This window comes from Crinia signifera, chromosome 12 (assembly GCF_055691185.1).
Source record: "Crinia signifera chromosome 12, ASM5569118v1, whole genome shotgun sequence".
NCBI classification, from domain to species: domain Eukaryota; kingdom Metazoa; phylum Chordata; class Amphibia; order Anura; family Myobatrachidae; genus Crinia; species Crinia signifera.
Window position 1 is genome coordinate 8,042,566 of NC_139228.1, and position 24,242 is coordinate 8,066,807.

At 45.0% G+C, this 24,242-nt stretch overlaps 1 protein-coding gene across 5 annotated transcripts; it reads left to right on the forward strand.

Annotated features, from left to right (window-relative positions):
* Positions 1-1,030: 1,030 nt before the first annotated feature.
* Positions 1,031-23,700, forward strand: LOC146049955 (uncharacterized). 5 transcript variants are annotated; one of them, XM_083166663.1, is made up of 6 exons: positions 1,031-1,511; positions 3,783-4,094; positions 11,760-11,834; positions 12,391-12,531; positions 17,482-17,544; positions 22,453-23,695. In XM_083166663.1, the coding sequence occupies exons 1-6, from the start codon at positions 1,376-1,378 to the stop codon at positions 22,632-22,634; spliced, it is 909 nt and encodes a 302-aa protein (XP_083022789.1). In that variant the 5' UTR covers positions 1,031-1,375; the 3' UTR covers positions 22,635-23,695. The 5 variants fall into 5 exon arrangements, with proteins under 5 accessions (XP_083022789.1, XP_083022788.1, XP_083022791.1 ...); XM_083166662.1 differs by lacking the exon at positions 1,031-1,511 and having other exon boundaries at positions 1,519-4,094; XM_083166665.1 differs by lacking the exons at positions 1,031-1,511; positions 22,453-23,695 and adding an exon at positions 18,121-18,255 and having other exon boundaries at positions 1,519-4,094.
* The last annotated feature ends 542 nt before the right edge of the window (positions 23,701-24,242 follow it).

The window sequence follows — 24,242 nt, forward strand, 5'->3', positions numbered from 1 at the left end:
AGGCAGTGGGTGAAGGGGAGAGATATGGGAGACAGAGAGGCAGTGGGTGACATACAGTCCCATTCTCCATCAGCAGTAGGACCCTTCACTGCTGATGCGCCACTATGCAGGAGGGTAGCAGGGGGCAGGACATACCTCCCAACACCACGCAGTGGTGCCCATGTGCAGGGCGGTGAAACATAGCCCTGACATCTGGGTGTAATATCCCAGGGATTGTGCCAAGTGGGTAGGAGCTCTGCTTAGAAAATGTAGACTAGCAATGTATTTTGTTTGTGTCATTATTTAAGCTCCATGGACGTAGTATGTCTGCCTCCTTCCTTCCTTCCTTTCTCTCTCCTCTTGTTCACAGTTCCGTGTGCTTGCTGGCAGTGTTCCGCCTATAAAATTCAAGTTAGTAATGTAATAGTTAAAGAGGGGAGGTGCTAAGTTATATGACACACGCGTCACTTGTCAGCAGCAGCACAGAGGCCACGCCCGGTGTTATACCAGCTGTGTGCTGTCTGCAGCCATTTCCTGGCCTCGGCTCGGATGCATCCAGCAATAAGGGTTTAATAGTTTATGAAGTAGTGCTGCTGCTATAGCCGAATACAAGGAAAAATTTAATAAATCTTGCTGATTAAAATGCCCGGTGTATACATCCTTATGTGGCTCATTGTCTTTTGTTTCTCCTGCTGTGGAACTACAAGTGCCAATATACCTTTTGCGTCCTGTCAGTAATTTGTGAGTGTGTCATCTGACTATTGCTGGACTAAAGCTGTGTACACACGGGGGCGATAGGGGCTGAAATCGCTGGAAATATGGTCGCTGGCGACCATATTGCCAGTGATTGGGAGTGTGCCCCGGCGATAAATCGCCAGGTGCGCGCTCCCGTTTTCAGCCCCATTCTAACCGATGGTCGCAGGAGCTTGCTCCTGCGACCAGCTAATTACCTCTGCGGCTCCCCCGGCAGAGGTTCCTTTTCATCAGCGACCATCTCTGGTCGCTGATGAAAAGGAGACACTGAGCAATATATCCCCCCCCCCCCGTGTGTACAGGGCTTTTTTCTCATGGTCATAACATCAGTAGTTTCCGCAAATGAGTTGGGACACAGGTGCTGGGAACAACACCACTTTCAGAGGTATAAAACCATGATGTAGCAGAACAGCAGGGCCCTCCTTCCTATGGGCCTGAGTCCTGATGCTGCGTCGGCCCGGGAATGTTTGCACTACACACAAGTTCTGTGTTGGTATCCGGGCATCAGTATACTGGACACTTCCCCCTGGCAGACACTGTAATTGCAGCTACTGTAAGTTATTAGTTTCACATTCCCTCCCGTATCATCACTTTGACCACCTCAGACCGTTCCATTGTCACAGGATGCCACTAAATGTTCTAGATGGTCTTGTCTGTAGTGCAGGGGAAGTGGCAGGTTCAGTTCCACAGTCAGACCTACAGTAAGAACGTCTCAGCATGTACACAGCATAACATGGAGAGTCTCCTCATCTGTGGCCTGGTTCTTTATCTTCAGAACGGTGAGTAACGCCATGCACCTCTGTACTCGTACATCTGGGCATTCTATATGTATCCCGATAGCAGGGCCAGTGTAAGGCTACTCAGCATCCTAGGCAAAACTTCAACCTACTGCGCCCCCCCTCCCCCTGTGGCCACTAATAACCTCGTTCTAACCCTAGTTTAAGGCATACTTGCCAAACATTCTGGAATGGCAGGGAGTCTCCCAAAAAACAGGTGGTCGTCCCAGCCCCTCGGGAAGGTGGGCAAGTCCCCTGCTTTCCTTGGAGACCTTCCTTTGCCACCCACAACCGAGTACAAGGAGGAGGGGGCAGCAAAGTTGGGAAGTATGCCCCAAGGGAAAGTATAAAGGTGAGGTCTGAGAATATTCACCTGCCCTCCCGGAATGGCTGTGAGGCTTCCGAAAATTGGGTCCCCCTCCTGGAAAGGTGGGCAATTCTCCCGCATTTCCCTTCAGCCCCCTTCCCTGCTGTACCAAACAATGGGGGAATTTGCAGGTCTGCAGATTAGGGGCAGGGTGAAAATGACGCAAATCGAGGCATTTTCCAGCATTTTAGCCCCTCCCCCAATCCGAGTTTGACTGCCAAAGGGGCGGGGCTTGGTGAAATCATCCTCGTCCCGCCCCCCTGACAGGCACAATCTGGTCTCCTCCCGGAGAGGAGAATAGAAAAGTAGGTAAGTATGTCTTAGAAGTTCCACAGCAGCCACCTGCATTATGTACAACAGGGATCCTCATAGACAGCCTTGATTTTTTGATAAGCAGACTCGATTGGTGCCCCCCAGATCCCGGCGCCCTAGGCACTTTTTTCCGGCGATTCCGGCAGTGCTGCTGCCTTCATCATGGGACTCCGGAGGGGTAAGTATTGAAAATGGGTGCAGTGTGGGTCCCCTGGGACTCGGGCTCGTGTGCACCCCGAACATTGCACGCATTATAATTTCTCCACTATGCATGAGATATTTCTATGGTTATATATGGGGCCGCATGAGATATGCCTATGGTTATATATGGGGCCGCATGAGATATTTCTATGGTTATATATGGGGCCGCATGAGATATTTCTATGGTTATATATGGGACCGCATGAGATATTTCTATGGTTATATATGGGGCCGCATGAGATATGTCTATGGTTATATATGGGGCCGCATGAGATATATCTATGGTTATATATGGGGCCGCATGAGATATATCTATGGTTATATATGGGACCGCATGAGATATTTCTATGGTTATATATGGGGCAGCATGAGATATATCTATGGTTATATATGGGGCCGCATGAGATATTTTAAGGAGCACCTGGGGCCTAATTCAGAGCTGTATGCATTCTGCACGCAATGGCGATGTTCACATAGCTGAGCATCTATTCCAGCTGCGTGGTGGCGAATAAGGACGCGGCAATTGGCAAATCGCGTCTGACACCTTGTACATTTGCCCACATGGAAGGGGAGGAGTTTGTAGCAGCATTTGCATAAATTCACAGACGGGTAACCGCCAATAGACGCTACTGCCGGCACTTCTGCGTAGGGATGGCCATCGTTGCCTTTGCCATCTATGGTTGCCATCGATGGCAAAAGTGCAACTGGCCATTGATAGTGTATAACTAATCAATGGATGACCATCGATGTTTTTGTATATCGATGGTCATCCATTTTCTGTGATGGAGTGGCCTATGGGCCAATCAAAATGCGGGGGCGGGGCTTCATGGGTGTCGGGGGCGGAGCTATGCTCCGTGTCCCGGCAATTTAGGGAAAAAGCAAAAATGAAACTATTCGTTTAGGCTTTACATCGATGGTGGTAATCCATCTGGTTCTCCCCCATCGGTGGCAAAACTATTTGACATCGACCATAAACCATCGATGATTTCTAATCATCGATGGTCGATGGCCATCCCTACTTCTGCGTGTGACTCAGAATCAGGCCCTTCTTGTAAGCATTTCCTACTCTTCTTTGCCTGCTAAGTACATGTTGCATATATAACACATCAATTAGCTTCATGCAGGTTATTCGCTTACAGTAAAGGTGGCCATACACACACACAGATTTATCTTCAGATCTGTCTGGTTGGAACAAAAACCTGGTTATGGATGAGAGCAAATGACAGTTGACCATTTGCTTGGAAATGCTGGAAAACTGACAAACTGTCACTCATCCATAACCATGTTTTTGTTCCAACCAGCCAGATCTGAAGATAAATCTTTCTACTGTATGGGCACCTTAAGCTGGTTGTCCGATACCAACTGTCATCTATCTGGTTCTGATCCTGCGACAGGTGTGTCCGGTGCATCCTGTGGAGAGAGCAGAGACGTATCCGGCACAGAGGGAGGAGATGTGACGCTACCTGTGGGTCAGACTGGGATCAGAGACGTCTCCTGGGTGACTGATATGAGACATTTAGCTACGACAAAGCCGGGTGATTATATTGTGGTTCGGCAGAAACTGTATAAAGGACGACTGAGCGTCACATCCGATGGATCCCTAATTATAACCAATCTGTCCAGAGAAGACCAGGGGAACTATAGAGCTAATATCTGGAGACAGCCATCAGGACAATGCACACAGATATATAATCTCACAGTACATGGTAAGTCATTGTCACTCACCGATCTCTGTGCTCTGGTTATGTAATATATATTTAATTGTCATAGTACCACATACACTAAACGGATGTTAAAAAACAAACAAAACAGGAACCGCAAAACAGAAAAACAACCTGTGAAACGAAGCGGACCGTATTATGTGTGTGATGTGTGATGTGCCCCCACATAGATTACGTCTATACCCATAGCCATGCTTTCAGCATTAAGATGGAACTTGGATTTGACTTAATGTAACCTTCAGTCATACAACCACCCCAGTAAACTGATCTTACAGCCTATGCTACAAGTTAGCAGTACAATATCCCATGTGACCAGCGAGCAGTCATGTGACTGTGTATACAAAACAAGTAAAGATCATTTTCAGTAATTTTGTTTTTTATATTCACATCAATACCAAAATACTAATTCAGCTGCTACGCCCCACAAATCAATTCAAGGGGGTTTATTTACTAATCTGGGAGTTCTATTGAAGGTGGGATGTTGTGATGGGTGACCAATTAGATTGTACTTATTATTTATTTAGCACCTTCTTGAAAATAATAGATAGAATCTGATTGGTTGCCTATAGCAACATGCCATCTTCAGTAGAACACATCAGCAGCCTATACACAATGTGGAAGTCTTAAATTGTGGCAGAAGGAAGGACAGGAACAATGGGGAATCAGAGGTCTGACAATACCAGATGCAATCAGCCACAATAAAAATGCAACCGCTGCCACAATAGAATCAGCTCCCCCACCCCCATATGTGCCGAAGGGGTTAATGACTCATAAAAAAGACATGAGTAATAATGTATCCATTGCTAACTTGTACGCTGTTTTTACCCCTATAAGCAAGATACAGATCCAGAAGGGAGATTCCTGACATCAGCCATCCCTTGCGAAGCTAGCAGAAAGGAGAGAGAGGCTGAGACAGCCCAAGCTGCTGCTGCCATTCTGGTCGAGGAGATGGCTGATGCCAGGAACACGATTGGAGACACAGGTAAGTACACACAACACAGCACAGAGATAGTTGCTCCTGGGATGTTGTCCAATGGTGCAGGGGGGATACAGATCCACCCTCTGCACACAGTGGAACCTCCTTGTGGACGGGGAGACGGGGATGAGGTAATGCCTGTAAAGGATAGTGACATGTACAATACATGGACACGATTGGAACGTCATTCAATCATCAAAAATTTCCCTGATCCCAGCAAAGATCTGGCAAAGTGTCAGAAATTTGTAAGGGAGCGAGGAAATTCAGATGAGCCCACCAATAAGGATTGGCGATACATGTTGAGAGCTTGCCTCCCTTCACACATAGATGTCCAGAAGTTCATTCGAGACAGTGGTGTGGAGGGCGATAAGATTTTAACTGAACAGGGCAACCAGGAAAATATACGCCTAATAAATATACAATTGGGTGTATATTTCCCAGCGACAGTTGAAAATACCCTAGGGTTCACCATCACACAGAAAGATGGTGAGTCCACCAGCGGATATTTCAACCGTGCTTTACAGGCGTTGCCAAAACACTCTGGTATCCCCAGCCCCAGGGACAACATACATCTTAAGGGAGGGATTGTCTCTGTGCTGATACAAGGTCTTAGGGAAAATCTGAGAACCAACATAGAACCCAACTGCAGACAAATGTCAATACACACTTTAAAGAAATCTGCTGTTGATCTGGACAAACGATTTAGGACAGAAAGACAAAACCAAACCATATGTTTCAAATGTGGAAACAAAGGACACATAGCCAGACATTGCAGGGTAAGTAACCATAGGAAACATAACACATATGTAAGTAACTGGGAGACACAATGGGAGAAGACAGGTAGGTCTCAACACATAGCCATAGCCCCACCTAGTAGCCAACGCCGCCCTAAGCATGACACATATATGCAAACAGGGAGTAGGACACACATACACCCCACATCCAGGCAACATAAGACAATATCTGAGGGAGGAGCCTCAGATATGGGTAAGTGGAATAGTTTAAATATAAAGTTCTTTTTGTATCAAACCCGTTAACAACATTCCCTCCTGGTTTAGGTTGTGCCAAGCAATTAGTAGCAGCAATTGGGGTAACAGGAAAAATACAGCATTACCCACTGACGAAACCAGCAGATGTTACAAGCGGGCCTCGGCATACCAAACACTCTTTTCTGTTGGCTGCAGCGGCCCCGACTAACCTCCTGGGTAGAGATTTACTATGTAAAATGGGATGTGTCATCTATTGCACCCCTGATGGGGTATTTCTGGACACTCCTAGAAATCTTACACAAGAAGTGCAAGATATGCTGGACAGTCCTCAGAGGCTAATGTTGTATTCCACTGTTATAGAGTCAAATCCATCTAAGGTAGCTAAAAACTATAGCACAAATACCGAGTTCCCTTTGAACTAAAGATGGGAAGGACACAGGATCAATGGCAACCATAGCTTCAATAGAAACCCCGTTAAAAACAGAAAGTATAGCGCCCCAAAGTACAGCTTCACCATTCGAAATCTGAGGTTGAGCTGGAAAAATACCCCTAGACACAGCCCATAGTCACAACCACACTGGGAAACAGAAAGAAAGGGAGGGCTTACAAATCAGAACAGGAGTTGAAAAGGGTAAGAACCAAATAGTTGAGAGCCAATTCCCCCATAGTGCTAAATCCTGGTGTCATCAAAATAAAAGAAAAATTTTCGGTTGAAAATAAATGTACACATTACTGTCATTAATATTTTCTACCCTTTTTGAGTTTTTCTCTCTCTTTTTCCAATTTTTTTTTTCTCCTTTCCCTACTTTTCTGTTCCAGAAACCTCAGAAAGCCACCAAGCCCCTCCCCCGGGTCTTGCAAGATCGCACACTGTCCTTACGGCCCACAAATGGGTAAATACCAATACAATGGGTTAATGATCTATTGTTATGTCCTTTCCTCATCCACAGCACCAGCAGTTGGCGATAGACAACTTCTGGTGTATCCTCCTGAGGCAGGACATAATGTATCTCAGGACGGATTGCGGTTGCGCCTGAACAAGGGGGGGAGGGGGAGGGAAATCTGGGACACATTAGTAACCATAAACCCACAAATCATAGAAAAATAGTTCGAAAGATCTGTCGCACTCCCAGCAGAGAAAATACCCATTGTGAATATGCGATACCCCATAAAGCGAGTAGTCACAATATATTTTTCAGTAAATCTTGAACAAAGTCCCAGTAACTTTAAGCATTGCTCCTAATGTTACCCAGGGCAACCACAGCCACCATCTTGTGAAAAGCAGTCCAAGTAATGCACAAAGCATTCCCCTTCTACAAAGAATGAAAAGGGTTGTAAAACGCATTTACATATAAATAGGTACAATCGCAAAACCCATGTCTTCACAGACAAATGTGGATAGTAAAGAAGAAGAAACAGGCCTGATTACAGCCTTTTTCCATGGGTAAAACTGACACAAGGGACCATGTGATTTAGAATATTAGACCTGCTGAGGGGGCGACAGATATAGTGACGTAAGAAATTTAGCGATGCCAGCCTGACCAATGTCGTACTGCAGTGTACAATTAAACCCTATTACTTAAGCACTTCATACTTGTCTACACAGTGTAGTTGCCATAGCACTACTGGTATACAAAACTGAGAATGTGGTGTTGGGGTGTGTTTTAACTGTTTATGCTCCTCATATAGTCTGGACACTCCTAAAATTCTGCCTAAACATGTGAAAAATATTCATCAGCCAAGTTCACTAAATGGGAACTTGCATTGATGTTACCAGTAAAATGGGTAATATTGTAAACCCAGCAACACTCTTACCAGGTGTGCCCGCCAAGGCACAAAGGGTGGATTGGTGCTGAGGTTGCTGGAATGGTGGAATTTAGTGGGAGCCGAGACGAATATGACTGCATGACATGTTCGAATCAGACCTTTTGCAGCATGCCCCCAAAGGGTGGTAACAACCCATTGGAAGAGGTAATTCATTTTTTTTCTCTCCCTCGTTCTTTCCACAACACCGAGAGGGAAAAATTGTACACTGGCTATACCGTAATAGATGGAAAAGGCATAGTAGAGGCTGAACCCATTGGACGTCTCACTCAGCAACAGCAGTCTCATTAGTAGTACTGCGAGCTGAGAGAGAAAAACAGCAAATATTCATGCCGACTCCAAGTATGTTTGTTGGGGTAATACAGAAGATCTTAGGCCCTATGGCGCCTCAGATGTTTTGTTTCAGTAGCTGGCACTCCAGTGGCGCAAGCGTTGTAAGTTTAAAAGATTTCTGACAGTCACACAGCTGCCGGACAGAGTGGCTGTTATCAAGTGTAAAGCCCACATCTTCGATGAGGATTCAGTGTCACTTGATAATGAACATGCTGGCAAGGCAGCTGGGTGAGCCATGCGCTCTGCGGATAATGTTTGTGTTCCCCCTGTAAATGTCAGTATATTCACATAGAAATACAAGATTTGTGTCCCCTGCAGGAGAAGCAGTCTGGAAGCCGAAGGGATGTGGACAGGAATAGAAAGATGGACAAGGAAAACCAGTGACTCTGAGAACATGCCAAACTGTCAGGACAGAGATAGCCCATGGCCTGACTTGTCTTGACAGGGAAGGTATGTGGAAAAATTAGTCCAAAATTACTAGTGTGCCCACAGACAGGTAAGACGACAGGATCATGCCTTACTTGTCTGGGGGAAAGAAACTGCAACGGCTGTTCCCACAGAGCCATCTCCACATCCCTCCTCCAGCAGGATCCTCTGCAGGTAATACAAAATTGGCTTTGTACAGTCCACTCTAGAAGCATTTAAGTTTTTTTTTTTTTTTTAATATATATATATATATATATGTTGACGTTTGTGTGTATAGATATGGCAGCCCAGAAGCACCCTTGAGTATGCAAATATATATATGAAAGGTTTAAGTCATGTGTGAACCTTCAGGGACTGATGGTACACCCCATAATCTCTTTTTGTAGTAGTAGAATCACTCTCAGAACTCCACCTCATTTGTCCCCATCGAAACATTGCTTGGCGGGCAGCCACAGGTTATGGTAATCCCACAAGGAGATCCTAGACCACAAATGCAAGTGATGTATCCACACCTGGAAAACTGCAGCAAAAGGACTTTGTTGACACCTGTTGTGAACTGTCATAACCATGAACCAGGAGATGTTGTTGTTTCCCCTGCTTTGCCATATACAGGTTGCTTGATAGACCTTTGGAAAGAACCACCCCAAATCTTGTTGACCAGCACTACCTCAATAACAAAGTCGCAGAGAGAGAGATTCGGGTACGTTCGTCCTACTGCCAAAGGAACAGAAAGCCAGAAGGTCCTGACACTCGAGGGCGAAAGAAAGAAATCGCTAAGAGGCACCATTTCGGGAGGACTGGAGAGCAGCTAAGGTCAAGCAACCTGTACAAGCTACAAAAGGGACTGTGACACACCCCACTGGTAACAGGTTGGAAGGATCACTAACAAAAATCTTTTCCTTTCTCAGTTTTCTCTATTGTTGTGGGTCCTATTCTTGTCTCCCCCCCACTATCCGTTCTTATCTTCAAAATCAAGGATACCGCCGCCGCACTGCTGCCAGGCATTGGACGGACGATACAGAGTTCTGAGAGTGAGTTACCCGTCCCAGTTTAGGTCAAGGTAGAATCTATAAACTTGACACATTACCCAGGACCGGATGTTTGATAGTGATAATACCATCATACTTAAAAGCATACCAAAAAGAGAAACAACAAAGAGTTCAAGGGTCTGTTGTCACAAACAATACCTACCAAAGGATGCCATATCTGAAAAACGTGTATATGTCGTAACCTCCCTTGTTTTTATTTTTATCCCAAAATTGTACATTATCCTTCGTGACCCTGAGTAGATTGTTCGATAAATGCGGCCCATCGTTTATCCGTGATCCTGGATCGGCCAAGAGCAGATGGTTTACTCCCCTTATATGTTTATTTCATGGATCCCAATTTCTTTGTTAGGATTATGAATTTCTGTATTGTCGTGTAAAATGTTTTGTATTGTAACAGTTTTATATTTACTGTTAAAGGGTGGACTGTGGAAGTCTAGTTGCACACACGCCATTTTAGGATAGTATGGCCGCCATTTTGGTTCGCAGAGTTGCGCAAATAAAGTTTCCATAACCGAGTATGTGTGACAAAGTGGACCAGAAGAATAGCCATACTATCACACATAAATTCATAATAACACACACTAAATGAAATATAGTTAAAGGTTTAGAACGCCACACATAGCTTAGTTAGCCCTGCACACATCTGTCTGTATCATGTTTAGTATCGTTCCGTTCCGTTCATTGTGCGAAGTATTCCGGTCATTGCGAATATTTCGCATTATACACGGCTCGATAGTTATGGACATAATCCATATTCCAGGGACAGTTTCTGTTGAAAGAATGTAACAAAGGAATCTAGATGAAACCAGTTCTTATCACTGCTGACGCCGAAACCACCAAACAAAGGACTCTTAAAGTTCACTCCCCTGGACCTAGCCAAACCAGGTGTATCATCTTACCCCCCAATCACAGCTGACCTGACATACGACCTCTGACCAATGAGAACGGCCTTTGACCTCCCCTTTCTGACCCTATAAGATAGGCGACCCAGAGCAGCCAAAGTCTCTTCGGCACATCTACCTTTCCCTGACTGTCTACCGGACTATAGTTCAGCCCTGAACGATAGTGAGCTCTGACCGGACTGCGCTTCGCATATTTGATGAGACGGGTAACGGTTGCATTCACGGTATTTATTCTTATTGTATTGTTGGCTGGTTGTGTCTTGTATCTGTATTCTTTCCCCTTAGCAGAGCCTGTTTAGTATTCATTGTTAGCATATTGTATCACTTGTTAAACCTGTATTTTCTATTCCTGTAACCCCCCTTTTGTCCATTAGGGACTTAAATACAACCTTTTTATGGAGTTCTTATCTCCTTACTTCTATACTGTGGTTTATGTCTGTTATTCGCATTTAGCGATAAAGGTATATTACGGACACTGTCTATAAAGGTATATTCGCAGATTAGAGACAAATTACTGCGAAGGAATCTCTTATTAAGGTATTGGTTCTTGGTGTACAATATACAATCAAAGGTAAGCTACGCTGCGCTACGTTTTGTTCGCATGTAGTTAGGTATAAAGGGTACGCAGGTTGCGGACTTATTACGTAACCTGCGCTTTTCACTTATTGTCTCTCTGGTCATATTTAATCGCCATTAACAATAACAACAGGGAACACTGACTGCTCGAGCAGATCTATGGTTATGTAGACTGGCCGCGGCAATAGCTCTGTAGGCGCCATGTTCCCCTGCGTACATGATCGCAGACCTCCTACAAACGGCCACTTCCTGTCAATCACTCTGCAAAGAACTCACACTTCGCACGTGTGCAGTGAAATCACAGCGCAGTCTTAGCTGCGATAACATGGGCCTAGCACAGAACTCAGGGCCCTTTGTGTGTAATGCATGTGGCATATGAGTCTTTAAAAAATTTCCATACATGCGCAAACAATTACTGAGCTGCATCAGCATTGTGCCCAGATTCCATGGGACTCAGAATCAGGCCTGCAGTCTGTTGTCCGTGTCCGCCAACATTCTTACATTACTGTAGGTATTGCTGTATAATATAATTGTATAATATAGATATTGTATAATATAAATCTGTGTAATTGTAGATGGGCAGCTCAGGAACACCTCCACTGTACACAAAAAGACCAGCAGTAACCATGACTACAGTGCCACGTTCTCAGGTGAGGAATCCACGACTGGTATATTACGCGGTTATCACCTCTGCTGGGTTATAATCAAACATCTTTTCATGGCGTTATATAAATATTGATGTGCTCCTGGTCCCCTGTCTGCACACCACCCCCTGCCTGCATACCACCCCCTGCCTGCATACCACCCCCTGCCTGCACATCACCCCCTGCCTGCATACCACCCCCTGCCTGCATACCACCCCTGCATACCACCCCCTGCCTGCATACCACCCCCTGCCTGCATACCACCCCCTGCCTGCATACCACCCCCTGCCTGCACACCACCCCCTGCCTGCATACCACCCCCTGCCTGCATACCACCCCTGCATACCACCCCCTGCCTGCATACCACCCCCTGCCTGCATACCACCCCCTGCCTGCATAGCATACCACCCCCTGCCTGCATACCACCCCCTGCCTGCATACCACCCCCTGCCTGCACACCACCCCCTGCCTGCACACCACCCCCTGCCTGCACACCTCCCACAGCCTAACATACAGACAGACCATGATTTGATCACTTATACAGTGCTGTTTCCTCTTACAGAAATGGCTGTAACCCTAATGGCGGCAGTGGTCTCTGTCGCTGGGCTGCTGCTAGTTTTCATATTTGTCCTGTTGCTCAAGTACCGTAAAAAGTCATCTCCGCCACCTGTCACCTCTCCCTCACAGGATGTCCCCACAGCAGGTAAGTAGCCATTTCCTGTCCTATCTGTACGCTTGTCGCATCCAGTCTGGAGTAGCGGGACGGTTGCTCTGTGTCTTTCAGCTGCATCTAGAGGCCCATACACACTGGGCGACTGAGCTGAAAGTCGCTCAAAACAGCAGGGTTGAGCGGCTTTCAGCTCAAAGACGCCCAGTGTGTATGGCCCGGTAATGAGCGGTGAGTGCTGCTGCGTGCTCCCGCAACATCGCAGGGAAAGCCATATATCTGCTGGTAATACAAGCAGATGAGTGGCTTTCAGGACGGCTTTGCATAGCGCTCCGCTGTGCAATGCCACCCCCCCCCCCTCTCCGTCGGCGCCAGGCTGGGGGAAAGCCGCTCAGTGTGTATGCACTGAGTGGCTTTCCCCGCAGCGATGACAGCGGTCATCACTGTCCATACACACTGGGCATAATCGCCTTCTGCCACAACTGTGCTTACACAGCACATGCCGGACCAACTAAAGGCAGCCTGAGCGGACTGTGCACTGCCTGTAACAGCTGGTCTCTCTCAGATCTCCTGCACAGCCTCCTCCAGCAGCATCCCAGCTCACACACACAGCCGTTGGGATGACTCAGTGGGGACCATTTATCATTCGCCCCATCACTGCGGCTAAATGCCCGAAAGTTTTGCCGCAAATAGTAAGTATCACCCGAATGTATGTAGGAGGGACCTCAGCAGAAATCTCTGGTCCCTGCTGCGATCTCTCCTGCACTGCCGCTGGCCGCATCCCCCATAGAAATATGACAGGCAGGAGCTGATTGGTGGTTTATCACTCTCCATTTTATCACTTTTCAAGCTTAGTACATCTCGCCCTCAACATACCCTCCAACATGACCCATTCCATTAGGTACAAAATGCTCTGTTCCTGGACTTCCCTGCCCGTGGCAGTTACAGAGGTGGGACTGCACCACTGTCCAATATTCAAAAAGGGGAGCCACACCTACTGCCACCCCAAACATCACTGTCCTGGACTCACTGGCAGTTGATGTGACCCCCCCTCTTTAAATTTTGGACTGTGCTGGAGTCCCACCTCTGTAATTGCCACTGGCAGGAACAGAGCATTTTGTCACTTAAGATAGAACGGACCCTGCATTTATTTAGGATTTTTAGTTTTTGTACAGAAGCGACATTCCGTTACAAATATATATATATAATCTGATGACGGGATGTACTCGCTTACGTGGAGATATATGTATAATCTGATGACGGGATGTACTCTCTTACATAGAGATATATAGATATATGTATGGTCTGATGACGGGATGTACTCTCTTACATAGAGATATAGGTATGATCTGATGACAGGATGTACTCTCTTACATAGAGATATAGGTATGATCTGATGACGGGATGTACTCTGTTACATAGAGATATAGGTATGATCTGATGACGGGATGTACTCTCTTACATAGAGCTATATGTATGGTCTGATGACGGGATGTACTCTCTTACATAGAGATATAGGTATGATCTGATGACAGGATGTACTCTCTTACATAGAGATATAGGTATGATCTGATGCCAGGATGTACTCTGTTACATAGAGATATATGTATGATCTGATGACGGGATGTACTCTGTTACATAGAGCTATATGTATGATCTGATGACGGGATGTACTCTGTTACATAGAGATATAGGTATGATCTGATGACAGGATGTACTCTCTTACATAGAGATATAGGTATGATCTGATGACGGGATGTACTCTGTTACATAGAGATATAGGTATGATCTGATGACGGGATGTACTCTCTTACATAGAGCTATATGTATGGTCTGATGACGGGATGTACTCTGTTACATAGAGATATAGGTATGATCTGATGACGGGATGTACTCTCTTACATAGAGATATAGGTATGATCTGATGACAGGATGTACTCTCTTACACAGAGATATATGTATGATCTGATGACGGGATGTACTCTCTTACACAGAGATATAGGTATGATCTGATGACAGGATGTACTCTCTTACACAGAGATATATGTATGATCTGATGACAGGATGTCCTCTCTTACACAGAGATATAGGTATGATCTGATGACAGGATGTACTCTCTTACACAGAGATATAGGTATGATCTGATGACGTAATGTACTCTCTTACATAGAGATATAGGTATGATCTGATGACGGAATGTACTCTCTTACGTGGAGATATAGGTATGATCTGATGACGGGATGTACTCTGTTACATAGAGATATATGTATGATCTGATGACGGGATGTACTCTCTTACATAGAGGTATATGTATGATCTGATGATGGGATGTACTCTGTTACATAGAGATATAGGTATGATCTGATGATAGGATCTCTTACATAGAGATATATGTATGATCTGATGACAGGATGTACTCTCTTACATAGAGATATATGTATGATCTGATGACGGGATGTACTCTGTAACATGGAGATATAGGTATGATCTGATGACGGGATGTACTCTGTTACATAGAGATATAGGTATGATCTGATGACGGGATGTACTCTCTTACATAGAGCTATATGTATGGTCTGATGACGGGATGTACTCTGTTACATAGAGATATAGGTATGATCTGATGACAGGATGTACTCTCTTACAGAGATATATGTATGTATGATCTGATGACGGAATGTACTCTCTTACACAGAGATATAGGTATGATCTGATGAAAGGATGTACTCTCTTACACAGAGATATATGTATGATCTGATGACAGGATGTCCTCTCTTACACAGAGATATAGGTATGATCTGATGACAGGATGTACTCTCTTACACAGAGATATAGGTATGATCTGATGACGTAATGTACTCTCTTACATAGAGATATAGGTATGATCTGATGACGGGATGTACTCTCTTACGTGGAGATATAGGTATGATCTGATGACGGGATGTACTCTCTTACACAGAGATATATGTATGATCTGATGACGGGATGTACTCTGTTACATAGAGATATATGTATGATCTGATGACGGGATGTACTCTCTTACACAGAGATATATGTATGATCTGATGATGGGATGTACTCTGTTACATAGAGATATTTGTATGATCTGGTGACGGGATGTACTCTCTTACATAGAGGTATATGTATGATCTGATGACGGGATGTACTCTGTTACATAGAGGTATATGTATGATCTGATGACGGGATGTACTCTCTTACATAGAGATATATGTATGATCTGATGACGGGATGTACTCTCTTACATAGAGATATAGGTATGATCTGATGACGGGATGTACTCTCTTACATAGAGATATAGGTATGATCTGATGACGGGATGTACTCTCTTACACAGAGATATATGTATGATCTGATGACGGGATGTACTCCCTTACACAGAGATATATGTATGGTCTGATGACGGGATGTACTCTCTTACATAGAGCTATATGTATGGTCTGATGACGGGATGTACTCTCTTACATAGAGATATAGGTATGATCTGATGACGGGATGTACTCTCTTACATAGAGATATAGGTATGATCTGATGACGGGATGTACTCTCTTACATAGAGATATATGTATGGTCTGATGACGGGATGTACTCTGTTACACAGAGATATATGTATGGTCTGATGACGGGATGTACTCTCTTACATAGAGATATAGGTATGATCTGATGACGGGATGTACTCTCTTACATAGAGATATATGTATGATCTGATGACGGGATGTACTCTCTTACATAGAGCTATATGTATGATCTGATGACGGGATGTACTCTCTTACATAGAGATATAGGTATGATCTGATGACGGGATGTACTCTCTTACATAGAGATATATGTATGATCTGATGACGGGATGTACTCTGTTACACAGAGATATATGTATGGTCTGATGACGGGATGTACTCTCTTACATAGAGCTATATGTATGGTCTGATGACGGGATGTACTCTCTTACATAGAGATATAGGTATGATCTGATGATAGGATGTACTCTATTACATAGAGATATATGTATGATCTGATGACGGGATGTACTCTCTTACATAGAGATATATGTATGATCTGATGACGGGATGTACTCTGTTACATAGAGATATATGTATGATCTGATGACCGGATGTACTCTGTTACATAGAGGTATATGTATGATCTGATGACGGGATGTACTCTGTTACATAGAGGTATAGGTATGATCTGATGACGGGATGTACTCTGTTACATAGAGATATATGTATGGTCTGATGACGGGATGTACTCTCTTACACAGAGATATATGTATGATCTGATGACGGGATGTACTCTCTTACACAGAGATATATGTATGATCTGATGACGGGATGTACTCTGTTACATAGAGATATATGTATGATCTGATGACGGGATGTCCTCTGTTACATAGAGATATATGTATGATCTGATGACGGGATGTACTCTGTTACACAGAGATATATGTATGATCTGATGACGGGATGTACTCTGTTACACAGAGATATATGTATGATCTGATGACGGGATGTACTCTGTTACACAGAGATATATGTATGATCTGATGACGGGATGTACTCTGTTACATAGAGGTATATGTATGATCTGATGACGGGATGTACTCTGTTACATAGAGGTATATGTATGATCTGATGACGGGATGTACTCTCTTACATAGAGCTATATGTATGGTCTGATGACGGGATGTACTCTCTTACATAGAGATATAGGTATGATCTGATGACAGGATGTACTCTCTTACATAGAGATATAGGTATGATCTGATGCCAGGATGTACTCTGTTACATAGAGATATATGTATGATCTGATGACGGGATGTACTCTGTTACATAGAGGTATATGTATGATCTGATGACGGGATGTACTCTGTTACATAGAGATATAGGTATGATCTGATGATAGGATCTCTTACATAGAGATATACAGTAGGTATGATCTGACATGATACTCTGTCCTCTCTTATTCCAGCGGATAGCAGGGGAGAGGCGATGTGGAAGGACAATGTGATGTATTCAGATATCAGACAGAAAGGTCAGTCCTGGCCCCACAATATCTGATGGCTCCCTGGCTCTCGTAGTATAAGATATGAATTGATGCTCTACATATAATAAATATGATATTGTATTAGCACATACACTATGGTCCTCATTCTGGTTGGCTTGCGTTAGTTTGCTGCTTTGCGAGCATTGTAACGCCGGGTGTGCGAATGCCCACATGCCGCTACACGCTGAATATCCCCGCAGCGCTGCGAACGCTGAATATCCCCGCAGCGCTGCGAATGCTGAATATCCCCCCAGGGCTGCGAATGGATGTAGGCTTGCTGGCCATCAAATGATTTCTGTAGTGCTCAGAGAAGAGTGCGCACAGCTGAATTCCGATGACATCAGCCACCCGCCCCGGAAGGCAGGTGGCTGCCCCTGTTCGCAAGGGGACGCCCAACAGTTTCCTGGGTGCACCAGTGTTTTCATGGGTACGCCCAGTAAATGCCTCGGAGACTATGCAAGTCTACAAAGGCACCTGCATTGATGCCCTGCACATGCGCATTAGCGGTTATCGGCATGGGCAGAGCTTCAGCAGGGAACTCCCCGTGCAAACTAACTTTTTCAGTTTCTCGATCAGCAGCCGTGCAGTAGGCTGGGGTCTAACGTACAGAAGACGATATGGATGCAGCGCACTATGAAGGGAAGAAACAGTTCACAGATAAAGTACTTAGGACATAATTCAGCATAGATGGCTTATCTGTTGCTGTTGCAGGCGTAGATAGCTACCCGTCAGACAGAAAGAGAAACACCCCCCTCACCATGTGAATTTACTAATGAATTGCGAATGGATCGGTAAACGCCTTCCACTCACAGATCCGTATGCAATTCCCAGAACATCGAAGCGCCTGTGCAAATCTGAGACTTCCACTAATCTGCGACTGAGACGCCATAGACCCTCCCCATAAACACCTGGTCACACCCAGAAAACGCCAGATTTCTGCGCAGAAAGGCTTCCTGTCTTTAGAATTGTGACTACCTCAATCAGACTGAGACTACATGGTGATGAGAAATGTTGGCACTCTTTGTGGCTGCACATACGCAGTTGTTCGATAAAGCGATAAAAATGTGAAATTGCTGTTTCGCGATCCATACTGAGTTAGGCCTATGCACACTAGCTAAATGATCCCAGGACATGTGGATGTGTTGCTGAAATTGCCGCCTACTCAGAGACGGCAACCTTCATAAGCGGATGGGTGTGGAATGCTGCCCTGACAGTCAGGAATCCAACGGTCAGTGTACCGACATCGGAATCCTTACCGCATACTCCAACAGGGAGGTGAGCGCAATGAACCCACAGGTTATATTCCCCCTCAATGGGGGTTGTGGGGAGACTAGCCCCTGACAGTTGGGATCCTTACCTTAAACAGTCGGGATTATGATATTGATGTAGTGGCCGTCAGAATCCCGACTGTCCTTAGGTCATCCAGCCCCATTTAAAGATAACATCCAAACTGATCAAGCTGCAGGTGGACGGTAAATCATGTTGGCTTTGGCATGAGATGACAAGACAGTATGCCATATACTTATACCAGCGAGCAGATCAGATTGTCAGCTTTCCGGTGCTTGAATAATTCTGCACAAGGGGCTGCACAGAGTTTGTGTTCTACAAAATAACTTTATTATATTACAATTGAATAAGCAAACACAGACCAAAGCCGCCCAGACGCGGACCTGCCGGCACACCGGGCCACCAGCGGCTCCATCACCCCAGCTCGCCCACCCACCTGGCTACACCACACATCTGTAAGTAAATATGTGGGGCGGCCGAGGCATATTTTTAATAGTAGGGAAGCCAATTCCAGGATCCCGGGATTGGGCATTTTTCAATCCCGAACTCCGGGATTGAAAAAATGCCCCGGGATTGGCTTCCCTAGAAGTGATAGACAACGATGGATGTAGGATGGGGAGACTAGAGGAATATGGGTGTAGGAGGGGGAGACTAGAGGACTATGGGGAGGAAACCCTGCCAATAGCTAAATACCAAAAAGGCGTGCTGGGTGCAGTAATAAAAAGGATAGATCAGTAGTGGTGCCGGGTCCATGATCTGTTAGGGCCCTTCCTTCTCCTCACTCGTCCTGTCAGTGAAAGACAGACAGCAACAGCATTTCCCTCCTCCTCACTCTATTCACTCCCTCATGTACAGTAAGTGAAGACACTGCACGCAATCTACAGCGCCTCCCCCACTCCCAACTGTCCTGCTCCCCCCACCCCCCCCCCCACCCCCCTTCTCAACTGCCCTCCTCCCCTCTCATCTCCTCCCTCCTCCTTCGCTCGTAGCAGAAGCCCAGCAGGCATTTCTATGCTCTGCTGAGCATGGTGCACAGCGCCTAGGCAGCCATCAGCGGCGCCACTGGTCATTGCAGCAGCCAGGTAGGTAACAGTATGAGCAAGAACAGCACAGATTATAGCAGAGACAGTACAGTTATCACATGGTAGACACGGGGGTTACATAAGGCACAGTCTTCCTAGGCAGCCATTTGCGGCGCCATCTTCCTGTAGGGAAGGCCAGCGTGGGGTGGAGAGTCAATGATGCCAGCGGGGTGCCGCTTTGAGACCCGCTGGTGGTGGTTGTGGGGGGTGAGGTGATCCTACCGGCCCCTGGGTCGTGCCGGTGTGATGCAGGTCCTGCCAGGATCCACAGGCTGTTCCACCTCTGCTGCCACATTGCCTCCAGGACAGGCAATGACATCCCCGGGATCCCCAGGCAGAGCCGCTGCCCCCATCCCATTAGCGCTGCCACCGGGACATTCAGTGTGACCCACAGATGCGCCATCACTTTCGGGCCAGGCTGGACTCCATGGCCGCCGGGACTTCCTCTCACTGCTGCCGTCTCTCTGGCCGCTGCTACTCCACCGCTGCTGGGCGCAAGGCACACTCTCCGTGCTGCCAGCGGGACCTCCAGGCTGACCCGCAGCAGCCCATTCCTGCATGTGGGGGTAAAGGGGATGCTTTTATCCACAGTCCACTTGTTGTTGTTTTTTTCCCGGGTGCTCACCCCATAGGTGAGCACCCGGGCAAGTACAAGCCGGTGCCCCTGTCAGCTAAGTAGTGGCGGGTTCCACAAACCTATAAATAGCACCTGGGATGAATTCCATGTGGCATAATAGGAATTTTACATCATTCCGTGAGGCATAATGTAACTATCATTCCATGTGGCATAGTGTCAATTTTGCATCATTTTCGTGTGGCATAATATGAATTTTGCCTCATTCCATGCAGTGTAATGTGAATTTTTTCATCATTCCGTGCGGTATAATGTGAATTTTTTTCCTTATTCTGTATAAAAGTTCAAAGGTTTAGTTCAAAGATGGCGCTGATACTACACCAGTGCAGCCCACCTCACACACAAGACCTTCACCACAGGCCTAAAATCAATTGGGTTACATTACAAAGGGATTTGTGTATATGGGCGCTTAGGTGATACAAATGAATAGAGATAAAATACATACAAATTAATGTAGAATCCGCCTGTTTGATTCAGGGTCTAATTTAAAGACCTTTCACCTGATGAGACAAAAACCAGAACAAAAACCTAGTGCAATTCTGTTGGGCAAATATAACAATTTATTCGTCTCACAGGACACTTACAAACAAACATATATAAAAGGCATGTAACCACCGACTGTGGTAGTAAAATCCTTCAATACCGAGGTGTTACCATCCGCAACAGGTCCCAGGTTGGAATTAGGGATAGTGAGGGAGAGGGTGCCGGCTCCACTTTCCTCCACAGATGCTGTGCTTTGGGTTTTTTCCTCAGTACAAGGCTCCAATGTCACCAGCTGGATGGTAACACCTCGGTATTCCTTGTGGTATTTTGTCATTTCGTGTAGCATAGTGTGAATTTTGCATCATTCCAATGTGCAAAATACCCAAAGGGGAATGTGAAGGCTGCGCTGATTAATGAAAAATATACAATATCCAATACACCATGGAGGGGAGCACATGTGTAGCAAAAGGATGGAGACTGTTTCAAAAAAGTTTATCAAATACAATTTATTTTACATAAAAAATATATAATGAATAAAATACTTGTTAATTAAGGTGGCCACCTATAAGATCAGATATATATATATATATATATATATATATATATTTATATATTATTAGCACATAATATACTGCTAATTAACATGTACACATTTTTAAGAACAAATAACAGAAATAACTCTGAATTCACGGGTCGTATATAGCTTTAAATTTGGGTATATAAACTGCAGACTTGCATATATGATATGGACAGTTTGCTGCTTTAGATAATTAAGATGTTGCCGGGCCACAATAAACAGTTTGTTTGTGCAATGACAGTTGTAACTTTATAATAAAGTCTTTTAGACAATAAGGGGGGTACTGAATGTCAGGGGAACGGCTGTCGAGCAAGCTCGACAGCCGTGCCCCTACCCCGTTCTCGTTTTTCTCGCCTGGAGCTCGGCAGTCGGGATTCAATGTCCCGGCCGCCGAGCGGCGAGAAGGGGGCGTGGCCACGAGTTGAGGACGGAAATAGACAAGCTCCGGCCGGGTGCTCGCCTATTTCCGGCTTTTCTTGGCAGAACGAGCCCGACAGGTTGTGATGTCGGGCTCGTTCTGCGCAAAACCCCTGTTCAATGCTGTCCAGGAAGACAGCATTGAATAGGGCCCCGCAGCCATCTCCACCGTCGGGAGATGGCTGCAGGAGCACGCCTAACATTGAATACCCCCCTAAGTATGTCAGATCACGGTATGCACATACATCACCTGTGCTGCCGTGCGGTGGAGTCCTGTGCAATGTGTAAATGTGGAGTGTCCCGCCTGGAGGAGACTGATGGTGGAGCCTCGATGTTGTTGCCGGTATGCATGTCTCTCACTCACGCTGCCGGTGATGCTGGGTCCTGTAAACCGGTACCGTATCTCTCACCCACAGGTGCTTGTACCTGCTCCTGTTGCCGTTCTCCACAAGTCACAATGGGCGGTGGATTGGGGGCTGGCAGATGGAATAATTCGCACAAGGTGATGAAGGCAGATGTGGCAGTCGGCAGCTGGTATCCAATATTTTCCTGGCATGCAAGTGGTAAGCTGGTTGGCTGGGTAGCTGGTACCCCCTAACGCGTTTCGCCCTCCAAAAAGACTTTTTCAAAGAATAATTTTCATTTGAGCTCAATGCTTTTTTATACCACGCTTAGATTGATTCCATTGTTTCAGAGTAAAAATACACAGGTGTGTCTTGCAGGAGCCTTGAGCGTGTCAGATCATCTTAATTATCTCAGGTGTGAGTCTGCTTTTAACCTCTTATTTGCAAAAAGGCTGCTGCTTTATTTAGCTCATACCATACATAATTCTATTTCTAAATATGAAAGCATATATACACATCAAATCAAGAGAATATATATATATCAGTATACTAAAAAATTCTAAATATGTAGAAATACATAACACATACATATATAAAATACAAAAAACACACATTCTTGGAAACAGTCTCCACTCGGATTCAAACTCTAATGGTGTGTACACACGGTCAGATGTGCCTTAAGATGCGATCCCCGATACGATCAGATCGGATCGCAAGGCACATCCGATTTGCATACAAGTCTGACTATATAGTGCAGATCTGCACTATATATTCAAGGCAGACAAGACTTTCTGCCTTGCGATACGTGAACGCGCATCGGAATCGGATCGGGATCGCAAGGGATAAACCCTTGCGATCTGCATCCGATTCCGATCCGATGTTGACTATATCGTCAACATCGGAAGGCAAAAAGTACCGTGTGTACACACTATTAGATATCATCTACAAGTCCGTGTCACTACCTATTGAGCTATCTGGGTTCATATGTTCTATTCTATTTTTACTTTTACTTATACACAGGATCCCTGATTCAATAAATATATCTCACATCCAACATCCATTAATTATATCAACTATTAGGTTGGACATGTATATGAGAAAATATATATATATAAAAATAAATGGTCAGTACTGTACACATATAAAATGAAACTTCATACTGTAGTTATTTATTAATGGTTTTTTATACCTATATATTTGTGATATTCTAGATACGCATATTTTATATATAAAGCTTTATACTATCCCAGATGGTTATAATCAATCTTTTATATTTCTTGTTATTATTGTTTATCCTTTGCATTTTAATTTTTATTTCTATTATTCAACACTCCTCATTGTCATATTATTTCATCTACATATACACATATCAATCACTTAAATACTTCTGGCTCCCTGGTGCGCTGCTCAGCCTGCACAAGTCCAAACTGTCTCATCTCACAGTGCCAGTCTGCGAGTTTTGAGACGCTGGATATGGGAGTCACAGTGCTCCCCCTGTTACAGACTGGGCACGCGCATCATGGAGACTATACAACCAGAACCCTCTATATACATATGTAGATCAATAAATCTTTTTCTCACAAAGGAGGATTAAGGGACCAAAAAGAAAAGAAAGCATGGGAGGGAGGGCGGGACGATAGACTAACAGGACGTGCTATAATTCTACATATGCTATCGATCAAAACGGCCTCTATAAGGACATTATATAAATGATTCTAAATCTATATTTGCATTAAGCCCTAGGGGTGTTAGGGTTTGCAATTGGAATATCCAATAGGTCTCTTTTGCGGCCAGTTCTTTGAATCTATCCCCACCTCTGGCTGTCTTCTTTACATGTGCATGTAACTCTCCCCGAGCAACAA

Coding starts and splice junctions, on each gene's coding strand:
- LOC146049955 (XM_083166662.1), top strand. CDS start 3,608: ATGACAGTTGACCATTTGCTTGGAAATGCTGGAAAACTGACAAACTGT. Junction 4,095..11,759: donor ATATAATCTCACAGTACATG/GTAAGTCATTGT, acceptor GTGTAATTGTAG/ATGGGCAGCTCAGGAACACC. Junction 17,545..22,452: donor TTCAGATATCAGACAGAAAG/GTCAGTCCTGGC, acceptor TCTCACCCACAG/GTGCTTGTACCTGCTCCTGT.